The sequence below is a fragment of the Mustela nivalis genome (genome assembly GCF_964662115.1).
Source record: "Mustela nivalis genome assembly, chromosome: 6".
Lineage (NCBI taxonomy): Eukaryota > Metazoa > Chordata > Mammalia > Carnivora > Mustelidae > Mustela > Mustela nivalis.
In genome coordinates, this window is record NC_139025.1 from 100,937,863 (window position 1) to 100,953,134 (window position 15,272).

A 15,272-nucleotide genomic window follows, 5' to 3' on the forward strand; every position below is an offset into this window, starting at 1 on the left:
GGGTATAGACACTTCAGCTTGGGAAGATGAAAAGTTCTGGAGTTGGTGGTTATGACTGCTCAAAATGCGAGTGTCCTTAGTGCCACTGAAACGCAGTTGAAAGGGTAAATTTTATGTTGCGCATATTTTACTGCAATCAAAAAATGAAATAAAAACCACATTTCAGGCTTAGAAGCAATGAAATATGACAGTATGAACTCAGGGCCAGGGGACTGAGGAGGGGACCGGGCATGAAGCAGGGACCTGACTGGGGGACGGAACTATCAGTGCTTCCTGGGGGATGAGAAGGGAGCAGGGGAGGCTGGGGTGGCATGCAGCAGAGCAGGCCCGGGCCTGGAAGTGGAGGGCGCATGCTGGCTGGATCTGGAAGGGGAGGGATGGAAGCACAGCCTCAGCCCCGCTCTGTTGTCTTGCAGGTGCCAGGAGGAATGCCCCTTCGGGACCTTTGGCTTCCAGTGCTCACAACGCTGTGACTGCCACAACGGGGGCCAGTGCTCCCCCACCACCGGCGCCTGTGAGTGTGAGCCTGGCTACAAAGGCCCGCGCTGCCAGGAGCGGCTGTGCCCTGAGGGGCTACACGGCCCAGGCTGCACCTTGCCTTGCCCCTGTCACACCGACAACACCATTAGGTACGAGCTGGGGTCCAGGGAGCCCGGGGACGCTTGGGTGGGCAGGCCCTGGTGGAGAGGGGGCTTCTCGGGGCACAGACCCCCGCCTCCAGCCTGGTCACCCAGGCAGGGCAGCGAAAGAGCTGGGACCTGAGCAGTCACCTTTGCTGACTAACCACTTCGCTGAAAAGAAGGGGAAAGCAAGGCCACCCAGCCAGGACCAGGACCCAAAGTCACCTGCATCTGTCTGCCATACCCAGCTGGCAGCTCTGAAAGTGGGCCAAGCTGAGACCCACCATGAAGGAGACGGGAGGAGTTTGGGGATCCTTAGGGTGGGGTGGAGGATGGAGCCGCAGAGTCCCGCAGAGCTGGGATGGCGGGGCTCCCATGCCACAGGCCCTGGGGGCATTGTCCTTGAGAAATGTCCCCTCCACCTGCTCTATATCTAGCTGAGCCACTTCCCAACCCCCAGAGGCCCGGAGACAAGACTGCCAGGACAGAAGCAGGGGCTCAAACCACAGAAGGTCCATACTGGAAGGGACCTTCAAGATCAGTAGGGCTCTCCTGGGGCCCAAAGAGGACTGTCCCAGCAGGCCCTGGCTAGGGTGGAGGAGCAGGAGGGACAGAGCTCAGCGGGCTGCCTCACCTCACCTGAAGCCAGCCCCAGGAGCTGCTTCCAGAGGAACCTGAGTCTGGGGAACAGAAGAGCCAGAGCTGCCCCCGGGCCCCCTCTTCCACATCTCCTCACTTCCTCTCCGTGCACCAGTTAGCACCACCCTCTGGTAATAAAGGAGACTGTTGGCCCCAGAGAAGGCCTCCACGGCCCTTTATGTGGCTGCCTCTTATCTGGGTGGCGAAGGGTGGGGGAGTCTCCCTTCTCCCCTCGGACCTGCAGGACAGCCTGGGGAGGACTGGCAGCTCTGGGTGGGGGGTTTTGCTGCCATTCGCAAACTAGAGATGCCTCTTCCTTGCAACCCGTTGCTGGGATGGCCAGGACTTGGCCTCAGCCCCCTTCTTCATTTGCAACCTTTGATTCTTCACAAATCCCCCTAAAGCCTCTGGTGACTGCTAGTGTTATGGCTTAGGTGGAGTCTGTCCTTGGTTCTCAGTCCCCGGAGCTGAGTGGCTAGGGTTAGTGCCACCTGCAAGGTGGAGGGCTGGGAAAGAGGCTGTTGAGAGGGGCTCCGGGGCCAGCAGAGCAGGCCCCTCTATGACCCAAGCGCTCATTCCCTCAGCCATCCATGCAGCAAACACCGAGCACCTGTAGGGCTGGGCCACAAAGAGGAAAAAGAGTCCTTCAGCTCCAGTCCAGCCCTCAGGAACTCGGGCCTGGAGCACTCACACACACTGAGCCCCTTCTACCTTAGTTCTGCAAAATACAAGACAGTACCAGTAGTGAGGCAGAGCTCTGTTTTATGGACTACTAAGAAAGGAGAATGCAACCAGCTGAACCATGATGTACCATTGATTGTACAGCACACCCAATTTCTGAGATGTGAAGTGTAGGAGAAAGTGCATCTTAGAATCAGTGAGCTCTGTGTCACAGGCTCCGCTGGGTCCCAACATGTGCCCAAGTGACTGTGACCAGGGCTGTGCATAGAAAGCACCAGAGGAAACTGCTGTGGTGGTCAGGGAAGTCTTCTTGGAGGAGGTGGCTCCTGGGCTGGATCTTGAGGACAGAGTGAGAGCTCTGAGGCTCTCGAGACAGGGAGTCCCTACAGCTAGGCAGAGAGGCTGGGCAGCTGCTTCAGCCTGTTGCACAGGTAGAGAACTGCAGCAGGAGCCCCCACCCCTGCTGGCAGCCAAGGGAAGACTCTCCCAGAGCCAGGAAGCAAGGCTACTGCTGAGGTCCAGTGCAGGGAGAATCCCTGCCACAAAGATCCAACCACCCCCAAATTAAAGAGCTATTGTTTTCCCCCTGTGCCTGAGCAGCCGTGCCCTGCATAATTTATTCCTCCTGTGAAGGAGTCCTCTATGCATTATTAATCTGGAAGGACTCCCTCTTCTCCGTTGCTAATCTCAGCCCATCCAATATTGATGATTGTTTGCTTTACTGTCTTTAACACGTGTCCTGTCACAGGGACTGGGAGTCTGTAGCGTTTCTTAGGATCTAGGGCTTGAGGCCAGGCCCCTCGGTGTCTGCACGACACTGAGCTGTGTCACAGCACAGGCTCTTGGAGGGCAGGAGAGGCCTGGCCGGTCCCCCTCAGTGGCCTCAGCCTGGCACGGGGCCTGGCACAGAGCAGATCCTCTGTGAGAAGAATCATGGAATTCCTCCAGATCAGCCTACTCCTCTAGATGGTTCTGCCCCCAAGCTGATGTCTTATTTATTTATTATTTATGTATTTATTTTTAGTGATTGGCACCTTGGTCCAGTGACTGAACCCTTGACACTCACATGTTTTCATTCAGTCTAAGTCAGACTTTCTCAACGTGGCCGCTGTTGACTTTTGGGGCTGGACAGTCCTTTGCTCTGGGGACTGTCATGTGCATTACAGGGGGCTCAGCAGCATCCCTGGCCTCTCCCTACGAGGCACCAGTGGCAAGAACCAGCCCCCCAAGTTCTGACAGGTGAGACTGTTTCCTACGTGCGGATGGGAGAGGCAACGTAGCCTGCGGTTGAGAGCCTGTGGCCTGATTGAAGTCTCTCATGCTGCCCTTGGCTTTGTCCTCATGGTCACAGAGAGCACCTCCCTTCATGAGCCTTTGTCTCATTACAGAGCCTTCTCTTGGGAACCAAGAAAAGGAGAGGGAGAACTGTCTGATTCCTAATCTTGAAACAGTTAAGCTGTCCTGGCTGGGGTCTGGGACACCGGAGTCCTGCCTTCAGAACTACCTCTGTCTGAGCAAATGTCCTGATAGGTGTACATGTCCTCTCAGTATCTCAGTTTCCCAGTCTGTCCATCCCTTTCATCAGCCCGGTGGAGGTAGAAGTTCTCTTGTGGTCTTTGCAAGTGAAGCTTCCACCCAACACCCTGAGAGATGGGGTGTGGGATCCCCTTCTAGAAGCTTAGCCTCCTCTCTGCCCTGGTTTCCAAGAGAACTTACAACAGAGCTGCTCCAAGACGGTTTGCAAGGCCTAGAGTGTCTATCCCAGGGAGACAAAGCACTCTCAGCCCCCAACCATAGGAAACCCCACTTGTCAGGCCCCAGCCTCTGTCTGCCTGGTCCCCGCCTCCCCGCCACGAGACTGCTTCAAAGAGGCTGAATCCATGTGCCTGGGGAAGGAAGAAGTGGCTGGTGAGAGCCCCCCATCACTTCATTCCCTTTATAAATGCTCTGTGGCACCCACAAAGGAACGAGCCTCCTTCGTAAAGGAATAACCTTGAGAGAGAGAGTGCCTGTGTCTCAGGCCTCTGTCGTGTCTCCTCCACAATTGGATTGTCATAGATGAATTCCAGCAGCCACGAGGGTGTATTACCTTTGAAAGATTTTATTTAGCCAACAGATGCAGCACTGATAGAAATCTCAGAGCAGCCAAAAAAAAAGAAGAAAAAAAAAAAAAGAAAAATCCACCCTGAAAAGATGCCTGTATTGTTCTGCTTTCGGCTCCTATTAACTTGTGATTAATCTGTATCTGGGGGAAATGGCAGAAAGGCAAGGAAAAGAAAAAAAAAAAAAAACCTAGAGCAACCTGAGCCAGCCTGCACACCACCGTTTGTGACTTCTGCCTGAGCCTCATCAGCAGTCACTTGCCCACTGTGGGACCAAAGGGAATGGCTCTTTCCCCGCAGGGCAGAGGGGAACGGGGAGCAGGGGATGCCTGGAGAGATCAGATGTGAGGAAGGCGCCCAGTTCTGAGTCATAAACTGCTCCGCCAGCCCTCGCTGTGCACATTCACTTCAAAGGGATTTCAGAGGTTTTATAATAAATGATAAGCAATCAAATTAAGAAACTAGAAATCTGGGTTTTTTTTACATAGAATTTCAGGGAGAAAGAAAGAAGGGATTTCAGAATCCATTTCGAGCTTTCTGGTTCTGAGAGTGGAAAGTAAATTTGGCACAGAGCACAGCCCCGAGCAGCCAAAACACTGGCGGCTGAGACAGCAAGCGAGCACTGCAGGAGCACTGAGAAGTCAGTGTTTGCCCGCCGGCACGTGCCCGGTAGGCTTCTCCCAGGGTGGTGGTCCCTGTGAGAGCCAGCGCCTGTGGCGAGAGAATCCACTGATGGGAAGAGCAGAAGCCTGCCTGAGACCCTCGACGTCACGGGGGCTGGGAGGAGCTGATGGCCGCAGCCGAAGCTGCTGGGTCCCTTTGCTAGATCCATGTGTGTCGGTCTCTCCAGGACTGTCCCTGAGGCAGTCCCTCTAACCCCAGGGGAGGCCCCTGGAAGGTTGGATCCAAGAAGGGGATGGCTCCGACTGTTGAGACAGAGCGGTGTGGCCCCCGTCTGTCTGGCTGAAGGTCAGGGCCACCACCTGGGGGCCGTCCCTGCCCAGAGCACCCATACAACCTGCTGTTTCCCCCTCACAGTGTGGGGCTCAAGGAGGAGTTTGTCTGGACCCAGGAAAGTCAGGAAGTCTTCCAGCCCCCAGCCCCCTACATGATTCTTCTTTTCTGCCTATTTACAGTTTTGATTGCTTTATGTCTGTTTATAACAGGCTCAGTTTGGGGAAGTTCAAGAATACATAGAAATTTAAGAAAAAGTTTTGAATCCCTCATAATTTCTCAACCCAGAGATGAGCCCCAAAACCATTTTGTTGTGACTTGCTTGTTCTTCGCCTATGTCAAGATATATAGATAGATAGATAGATAGATAGATAGATAGATACAGATATCTATATTTATATCTGTACCTCTATCTATCTCTCTATATGTATATCTTCCTTTTCCCCATATTTTAGATCATGACTTTGTATATAATTTGCTTAATTCACTTCACCTTCTGACACTAACAAGTCTGGAAAACAGACTTGTTAGTGACAGACTTGAGTACTTCTCTGACATCCTTTCATATGAACTGTCATAATTCGTTTAACGAGCCCTTTGTTGTCGGGGCGACATGAGGCCATCAAACAGACCTGGGCTCGATTCCCCACTGCCACTGACTTAGCTGTGTGACCTTGGGCAAGTCATATAACCTCCAAGTCCCATCTGTAAAATAGAGGCTCTCGTACCCAACTAGCAGGCTTATCTGAAGATTAGAAATATGTGTGAAGTGCCTGGTGCTTTTCTAGCCTGGTCACATTATTGTTTAAATTTCTTACATTTCCCCACTGTTATAAATAATGCTTTAGGGAACATTTCTGTGCATAAATCTTTCCCCACAACTCTCATTATTTCCTTAGAATAGAATCTTAGAAATGGAATTCTAAGACCAAACGGTCTGAATATATTTAGAACTCTTGATACATAAGCCCAAATAGTTTTCCAGAACCCTTTATCAGCATTGAGTATTGTCCTTTTTCTTTAAAACAAAACAAAACAAAACAAACTTTACTATTTTGATAGAGAAAAAGTGATATCCAGTTGTTAGTTTGACTTGGTAATTAACGAGACTAAACATTTTCCAAAATGATTATTATCTGCTTGCACTTACTGTTCAGGAGCTGTCTGCTCCCATCCATCCCTCATTTTCTGTGAGAAAACCAGGGCTCCCGGAAGAGAGCTTGGCTGGGCTTCACACAATTAGTGTGTTCATTAATTCATTTGCCAAATATGTACTGAGCATCTCCAGTGTGCCAGGGACTCTGCGGGAGCCCTGGGGTACAATACAGAGAAAGGTGAAATAGACAAAGGGCCTTCCCCTTGGAGCTGCCTCCTGGTCGGGGAGACAGATGATAAGCAAGTCAATAGACACAGACAATAATTACTCATAGTGAAAGTACTGTTCACTCCCAGATACTTAACTGGAAAGTGAATACAAGCCAGGCACTGGGCGTCCACCAGTGACCCAGGGAGATGAAGCCTGTGTCCTTCTGGAATTTAATAGAACCAAGACTTGTACCCACGCTCCCCTGCCAGCCCAGAGCAAGCTGCTTTTGATCCTATACCTTGAGCTGGACCCCAGAGCTGAGAGGCGGGTGACACAGGGACTCTAGGGAGATTGGCTTGTCTCTACCATCCAGCATCTTCTCTGGAGTATTCTCCGTGGGTTCTCCCCATGTGCAAGAGATTTACTAGGGAGACAGCTTTGAGGGGAAATGCGGGGGGGGGGGGACTGGGGCAGCTAGGAAAACATCAGACTGTGGTGTAGGTCTCACCCATGTGGAGGAGAGAGAGGGAAGGAAGGAAGGCTGGGTGGAAAGCCTTAGTCTGTATCACTGTTCTAAGACAGACTGTCAAGATTGGGAGTCTTCAAGCCAAATTGCCATTAGAGGAGTCTCAGACATCCCAGGAATGCGCCAACTTTAATACCCCTGCCCTGGTGTAGCTGGGAGCAGCCCAGGGAAAGGTTGGGCTCTGAGCAAATGTAGTAATGGATTTCAGACACTCTAGCTGGGGCCATTGGGCGTTTACCCTGGCCACAGAATTGCTGAGAAGTCCACACGGTCCACACCGGCATCGCTTCTGATCATGAATGGATAGCAGCTGTTGGATCACACCTCTGCTAGCCAGGGGTTGCCCTACTCTCTAAGGGTCATGCCGGGCAGCCCCTGCCTCTGGCCTAGAGAGAGAGGGAGTGGAGACAATCACACTCACTCTGAAAAAGAACTAGCAAAGCCCAGTTGGAAGGTATTCTCTCCAGTGTAGACATTGCCAGAGGCAGGAGGCCCCATCTGCCCTGAGGTCTCATTTTACCTTAGCAAATGTCTGCAGAGTACCTATAATCTGCAGAACCACTGGGTCTCACTGTAGCCGACTTGTGCCTGCCCTCACACCAGGCATCTGCCCTGGGTACAAGGCTCTGCATTTCTAGAGAAGGGCTATAGAAGGCACTAGTCCTAGAGAAGGGACTGAAGAAGGCTGCCTTCTTCTTTGGACTCTGTGTACTTATGTTAGAGCACTTCTTTGGAAATCAGAAGACTTGTGTCATAATCCTGATTTTGTTGCTTCCTCGCTATGTGACTTGAGGCGAATTATATAATTACCGTGAGCCCTAGTTTCTTGGGGCCATTAAGGCCGTGTGACTTTGGCACCTTCTGACAAGGCAATAAGCAATTTAACCTCAGACCCATGGATCCTGCTGCCCTGGCGACCAGAGCTGGGATGGGCGGAGGGTGGGACAGGGCTGGCTCCCCAGCCAGACTGTTCTCTCTTTCTTCTCTCATTTGCTCAGCTGCCACCCAGTCACTGGAGCGTGCACCTGCCAGCCAGGCTGGTCTGGCCAGCACTGCAATGAGTCCTGCCCCGCTGGCTACTACGGCAACGGCTGCCGTCTGCCTTGCACCTGTCAGAATGGCGCTGACTGCCACAGCATCACCGGGAGCTGTACATGTGCCCCAGGCTTCATGGTAAGATGGGAAGGATCTCCCAAAGCCCCACACAGGAGTGGAGACTCTGGGAATGTGGCCCTTTGCCCAGGGATGAAGGATGCGAGTTTCTGTACTCAGAGATAGGACTTCTGACCCCAGAGCTCCCAGGCTGTTCTCGAAGGACCAGTTCCCCCAGTTCCTGTAATTGTGGATGGAATAGAAGGAGAGGGTCTTTCCATTGTCCCCTCCCCATGGAACACCAGTTGTCTTTGCATCCAGCTCCTCCCTGTCTAAATCCAATACACATGGTGTTTTACATCGTAATAACCACAGTACACACACACACACACACACACACACAGTTTTGCATTCTACTTGCTTTCACCCACATTTGCTGCTTGGGGTTCTTAATTATCATTTTAAATAGCTGCATACCCCTGCAGGAGCTGCCGTTACCCCCCCCCCCAGTTTACTCAACCATCCCTTACTGCTGAATATTGAGTTGTTTCCAATGTTCACAGCAAATGTTGCAATAAGCATCTTCCTACAAACAGCTTTTCCTCTCCTATTGAATTATTTCCTTAGGGTGAATTCCCAGGGTCAGTGGGCATAATATATTTATGGCTCTTGATGGATGTTGCCATATTACTTTCCTCAAGGGTTATATAAATCTACACCGCCAACAGCCATGTACGAATGTACCTATTTCAAAACAACTTTGCTAACATCCTTTTTTCTTTCCTTTCTTCTTTCTTTCTTTTTTTGTTTTTTGCTAATTATATCAGTAGAAAATGGCTCCTCGATGTTTTTGTTCTAATTTGCATTTCGCTGATTACTAGGGAGAGTGAACCTTTCCCCCACGTGTTTACTGTTTGTGGTTTCTCATGAATTATGCTGGTTTTTATGAGGTTAGGGAACTTGACACTGGAAGTGGAATCTTGTTCGAAGGCCCAGGGCATGCCCAGCAGGTCTGAGGTCCCAAGCACTGGTGGGGGCGTGGTGGGGGAGGAGGAATCCCCTGTGGCCATGTATTTTGCTGTGCTATAGGAAGTGGTTGGTGCGGTACAGACCATGACCTTTGGAACCAGACTGGGGTCACATCCTGGCTCTGCTCTAATCACCAAGTGTGTGACCTTGGGCTAGTGAGTTAACCTCTCTCTGAATCAGTTTCCTCACCTTTAGGATGGAACACCTGCCTTGCAAAATTGTGACCAGGTGGAGAGATAGACTGTAGAAGGTAGTCCCGCCGGTGCTGGCCACACTTTAGTGAGTGTATGGAGGGGTGGTGGGCCTTCTGACCTTGCAGATTCTAACCTGATTGAAGGGGGTGGGGCCCAAGGGTCTGCCTTTGCAACAAGCTCTAGGTGATGTCAGTGCTGCTGGTCAGTGGCCTCACACTGAGTAAGAAGGGGTGGTGCTCAACTTGGACTGTGCCTTGGAATCAGCTGGGCAGCTTTGCAAACACTGATGCCTGGGCCCCACCCCTGCTTTCCAGAGACACTGATACATTTGGTCTAGTTGAGGCTAGTATGCTGCCAAGGGGAGACCCACTGATCTACAAGGAAGCCATGCTCATGATGTGGAAGTGTGGCTTTGCATAGGGACTTTTGTGGGCAGGTTTGTCGTGGGTAGAACAAAACTGTCTGGTTCCTTCTTCCTCCTCCCTAGTGCAGGTGAAATTGAGTAAAAATGAATTCTAGTGACATCGTTTTTTTTCTTTTGAAGATATTATTTATTTATTTGACAGACAGGCAGAGAGGCAGACAGAGAGAGAGAGGAGGAAGCAGGCTCCCTGCTGAGCAGAGAGCCTGATGCAGGGCTCAATCCCAGGACCCTGGGATCACAACCTGAGCCAACCTGAGCCAACCTGAGCCAAAGGCAGAGGCTTCAACCCACTGAGCCACCCCAGTGCCCCTCTAGTGACATCTTTGAAAGAGAAAGAAGTCAGTTCCTCTTGCGGGTCTCCTTTCTAATTTACCTTCATTGGTGTGAGCTCTGGCCATCGCTTCCACAGAAAAATGGAGTGCCCTCGGTTTTGGGCTTTGGGTAGGAGAGAGTAGTTGGTTGGGATTAAAAATCTTACACAGTCAAGTGATCAGGAGATGAACTGCCCACACCAGAGCCATTAGTGGGGCCTTCTGACCCTGGTCCCAGTTTTGCTACTGTGACTTTGGGCAGGTGGCTTTCTCTCTCAGGGTCCCAATTCCTTCATCTGTAAAGGATAAGTGTGCAGGGGAAATGAACACAATGGTTTCTAAGATGCTCCACAATGTGGATTCCATGGACCGAGTCAGGAAGCAGCCCTTATGGAGAAAATAAAGGGAAGTAGGAGCAAGGAGAGGATATATGTGAGAGGTGAGAGAGAGAGAGAGAGAGAGAGAGTGTGTGTGTGTGTGTGTGTGTCTGTCTGTCTGTCTGTCTGTGTCTGTGTGTTTGCCAAAGGAAAGGTTGTATACATTGTATATGGGCCTAACGAGAGTCCCATGTTCCTTTTCCTCACCCCAACTGCCTGCCTGTTCATTGTTCCTCAATAGAAGGAAGAATTAGCCCCCTTCAAGGGCTAGAGAGGCCAGTGTCTGTGCGCCCACTGCCCCCAGGCCAGGGCTCCTGCAGGCTGGAGGCCAGCCCACTGCTTCTCTTCCTCCCATCTGGGATGCAAATGACTTCCTGCCCTTGAACTTTAGGAGACTTGGCACTTGCAGGAATCATCTCTTTGTGAAGTCCCACCTGCCTGGGGCTCGGGGCTAAGACAGATTGTAAGCCAAACTGCCCTGGTGAGACCCTGTGAATTCTCATCCATCTCCTCCTGCCCAGCCTCATTATACCTGGAAAGGCTCTTCTGGGGCCCTGTTGGGTGTTGAGCAGGAGCTGCTGGAGGTGATTACAGAACAGTCAATTGTTCTCATCCAGCGTGACTCATTCCTGCATGCACCAGACTCCAAGAGGGAACTCATTACTGTTGCCTTCACCCCAGCTTCTGAACGAATGCAACTTCCTGCAATTAGCGAGCTCTGGTCAGGGTCAGGGATTGAGGCGATCAGCAGGGCAGACTTGGCTGAGACCCTCCCTAGAATGCCTTGCCATCAATAATAATTAGCAGTGCCTTTATTTGATAGTTAGTCTATAAATTTATGCAGCTGCCCTTTTCCTTGAAAGATATTTAGGATGAACAGTTAATTAGTTAATTAAAAGAGCCCTTTTCTGAGTATTTGGAGACCTCGATCCTAGGCTCACTAACTTTGGCCATGTGCCCTCATTTTGCTTCGCCTCAGTTTCCTCCTCTGTAAGATGGGAGTCACGTCCATCCTGCCTGCTATCAGATGTGAGTAGCAAACATGGCAATGGATATGAGGCCACATTCCCAGCTGGCCCCTCTCGCCAGAGCCTGTCCTGCCCACTGCTGTACAGGGAGGATGCCAGGATAGCTTTAGGAAAGCAGAGTCTCTGAGGGCTGGGAATGGGCCTCAGACTCAACAGAGATGCGAGGAACACTACTAGGTGGTCTAGAACCACCCCAGGGAGTCCAGTGACATGCCTGCTCCAGCCAGGTGGTCCCCAAACTCTGCAGAGACCATGAGAATATGGGGCAGGAGCAAGCCCCACCTGGCATTCCAGGTGTGCTGGCCCTCACACTCTTTCTCCTTCTTTCCCAGAGCACTAGACATTTACTCTGCCAAGGATTTGGGGAGGGACAGCTGGGGGTATGGAAAGGGCTAATCAGACACCCTTCTAGTCTTCAAAGAGCTTGTGCTTAGCAATAATCATATTCACACCAGTAGCAAACACTTAGAAGTCCTTGCTGCATGCCTCATCTCTGTCGCTCACAAGAGCGTGATGGAGGTGTGCTTTCATGTTCCTCAACTTGAAAATGAGCTGAAATTCAAACAGGATATGTGACTTTGCCCAGGATCACAAAGCCACTGAACTCTCACAGGTTAGATGATAGGCTTTAATTGACAGGTCAACATGGAACCACACAAACCTGAGTTCAGATCCTTGCCCTCCAATCCCCACTCTGCCTGCTGGCAGGTCACTTACCCTGCCTAAGCCCAAGTTTCCTCATTTGTTAAGAGAAAACTTTGTCATGAGACTGAGAAGCTTCATACAGAAAGTTTGCCATTCAGGGCCTGGGACACAGTAAGCACCCAGTAAGATGGTAGTAATTATTGGTGCACTGTAAGAGTAGTAGGGGAATAGTGCTTCTTCTAAGCCCAGCACCCCTCCTGTCAAGGAGAGTGTCAAGATGAGCTACACCCAGGGGTTCTGTTGGAGCAAGCATGATTCAAACAGTCATGAATACTTACAAGTCCAAGCAGGTACACCCAGGCACCTATGGGTCACCCTGAACAGTCAGTCTCAGGAGACATTGTGGGGTGAGCACACCTGTCAATGTTTGGGGAAATGGACATAGGGCTGGAGATAGGAATAAAGTCTAAGCATTGTATATGTTAGCTTGGCAACAACAGTGGAATCACGAGGCATGCTTTGCTAAATTGCACTGGGGCTGGTGGGTGGGGCAAAAGAATCCTGGACTGGAAGGTGGGAAACCAGGTTTCCAGCTCTGGTTCTGCTAACTTTCAGGACTTCCATTTCTTATCTGTAAAGTGATAATGATAGTCTCTATCCAACAGGAACAGGGTTATGGGCACCAGTCATTAAAATGGGAGGGCTTTATATTGGCAGTGGCATTGTGTCAGCACCTTGGACAGCAACCACGAGGCTCTTGTTCCAAGTTTGCTCTGGTTCTCTTAGAACCTAGGCTCCTCACCCAGTCAGAACACCAGGAACAGCAGGGGCGGAGAAGGACAGAGTGAGGGTCCCATGGCTGGGGGCTCAGGCCAGCAGAGTCCTGTGTGTGTTCATGTGAAGGATAATCCAGGACTTGAGGAGGGAAAAGCTGAACTGTGGTTGAAGGGACTAGGTGGAGCTGGCCCTCCACTTGGAAGCTGAAATCACATCATCCTTCTCCATGGCTTCTCATTACCCACCAAACAAAACTCAAACCCCATTCCTTTGTAACCTGACCTTAAAACTAGTTAGTCCACCCTAACCACCTCCTGCTAAGTCCTGCCAAAAACCTGTCCTATGGCCACACATAACTCACATTTCCCCAAGCACAGTGTCTGCTTTGAGGCCCCTGCCTGTGCCTTTTCTCAGGCTTTTCCCTCCTCCTAGAATGTCCTCCCCATTGTCCTTATCTTAGCTGAAGAAAATCATTCTCAGCCTTTCAGGGCTGAGATCAAAGGCTGCCTCTTCCATGAAGCCTTCCCTGAGTAGTCCTGTCTTCAGAATTAAGCCTTTCATCTCCTCTGTTCCCACAGCAAGTGGCTACGCTCAGAGTCTTTCTCCCTCCAACGCCGTACCCACTCTCCCAACTGCTTGCCTCCTGGTCCATGTTGGCCATATGACTATCTCACTCAGTATACTCACTTTGAAATCAACGAGATTTGGGGGAAGAGCAATGAATGCCCTGAAAGCAGAAGTTTTCAGAAGTGACCTTCATAGGAAGGAAGTTCACGGTATTTCTTGAGGGGCCATGCCACCAGGGTTGGCGCTTAAAAATACTTGTTGTCTTCTCTGCAGTTCAGATAAACAGGTTTTGGCAGTGGACTAGAACAGCTGTTCCCCAGCATCATCTCTGGGGTTTGTGGGGGGTGAGCAGCAAATAATGTGAGCTTCTACCTTACACAGTACTATGTAGTGGTTACTCAGAGACTCTGGAGCCAGATTCCTTCCCTTCAAATACCATCTTTGCTGCATAGTAGCCGTGTGACCTTGGGCAAGATATTTTACCTCTCTGTGCCTTTGTTTTCTCATATAGGAAAGGGGAGTAATAATAAAGTCTGTTGGATTACTGGGCTGCTTAATTAGTATGTATAAGATTGCTAGAATACCTGGCAGATTCAGGTATCTTATCACCATCATCATCATCATTATTATTATCGGCAGTGCTGCCACTGCTGTTGTTGTTTACCCCACGGGGCCCCTACCTAAAGAGACTCACTGGTCCTGGCGCAAAGGCCTTCTTTGGGGGTACAAGGAGAAAAGGAAGCAAGAGGAAGAGAGTAGAGTTAGTTGAAACTTCCTTCTGGTTGGGAGCAGCAGAGTTGACGGGGGCTCTTGGGTTCCCAAGGGCAGCCACGGAACAGAAAATAGACTTTCTCATCATTGGAGGGGGCGGGGGAGAAGGCCAGCTTCTCAGCTCCTCCACACGCCTCTGCTGACCAGCTTTCCTTAATTAAGGCCACACCTAGTTGTCCAGGCTGATGGAGCGTCCTCGGCTGCTCTCGGACTAATTGCTGCCACCTTGGCACCTGCAGCAAGTGGCCTGTGAGGTTGCCAGAGCAGCAGAGCCTGGATTTCCGGGACCTCCTCCCTGCGTAGAACCGTGTGGCTGGGAGATAAGGGACCCTCTGGCCATTGCTCAGCACAGATGCTCCCTTTCGGCTCTGGCTACAATGGGTACGGCGAGCCTGGGAGGCGGGAGAGAGAAGCTCGGTGTCCCCACCCATGGGAATCGGGGCCTATATTTCTCCCCTGGATGACAGAATTTCTATTACCTTAAAGGGCTCATCTATTTATGCTGCAATTTTTTGAAGCCCTGTCTGCTGTTATTGAACCCTGTGTGCTGGCGAGGGGAGCGGGCACTCCATCACCCAGTGAACAAACTCGTTTCCACATTTTTCTCCCTTTCCTCTCTGCTGTCGGTAGGTCAGTCGCAAACCTCAGCTGGTCGGGCCAGAGAAGGCAGGACAAGGGTGAGAGTTATGGAAATCCAGATCAGTGAAATAGTGATTGAATTTTCCTCCAAGGTTTCTGACATCCTTTAAGATGTCACTCTCCCCCAACCCCCACCCCAGAGCTGGACAAAATGCGTGCCTGGAAGTCAGGAGGGAGGACAGCTGTGGGGCCAGAAGAGAAATGGGCACTGGGGAAGTACAGCCAGGCGTCATGTATAGAATGTGTGTGTTTCCTGTTCTGATTGTTTTGTTCTTTTTCAAACCCGAGGTCTGCAGGCTAGTAGCCCTACGCTTTCCATGCCCCGTCCCCGCCTCCTGCCATTGACTAGCTTTCTAATTATAATAAAAGATTTTCTGGCTGCTGCACTAGAGATGAGGAATTCACCCTCCAGCTGCCCTGCCCGTGTGAACAGCAGTTTGCACCAGTAGTGCAAACGAGCAGAAGTGATTGAAAAATACAAATACACATACGTGCCCCACTCCAGCACTCCTATCCTATGTCCTCGCCTGCCGGGTGGCCTTGGCCCAGTTACTTATCCTTCTCAAACCTTGGTTGTTCATCTACAAAAT

At 50.9% G+C, this 15,272-nt stretch overlaps 2 protein-coding genes across 23 annotated transcripts in view; one reads left to right on the forward strand and one right to left on the reverse strand.

The window, feature by feature from the left end:
* Window positions 1–15,272, reverse strand: part of DIS3L (DIS3 like exosome 3'-5' exoribonuclease) — a 434,009-nt gene that overhangs the window by 358,145 nt on the left and 60,592 nt on the right. The gene's annotated exons all lie outside the window — the stretch shown is intronic.
* Window positions 1–15,272, forward strand: part of MEGF11 (multiple EGF like domains 11) — a 346,208-nt gene that overhangs the window by 279,402 nt on the left and 51,534 nt on the right. For all 22 annotated transcript variants that reach the window (XR_014313379.1, XR_014313380.1, XM_082737052.1 and 19 more), the window contains exons 9-10: window positions 417–629; window positions 7,827–8,001. Coding sequence is in view for 20 of the 22 variants with exons in the window: in XM_082737052.1 (XP_082593178.1) it covers window positions 417–629; window positions 7,827–8,001 (388 nt within the window). In the remaining 2 variants the exon portion in view is untranslated. The remainder of the gene's footprint in view (window positions 1–416; window positions 630–7,826; window positions 8,002–15,272) is intronic.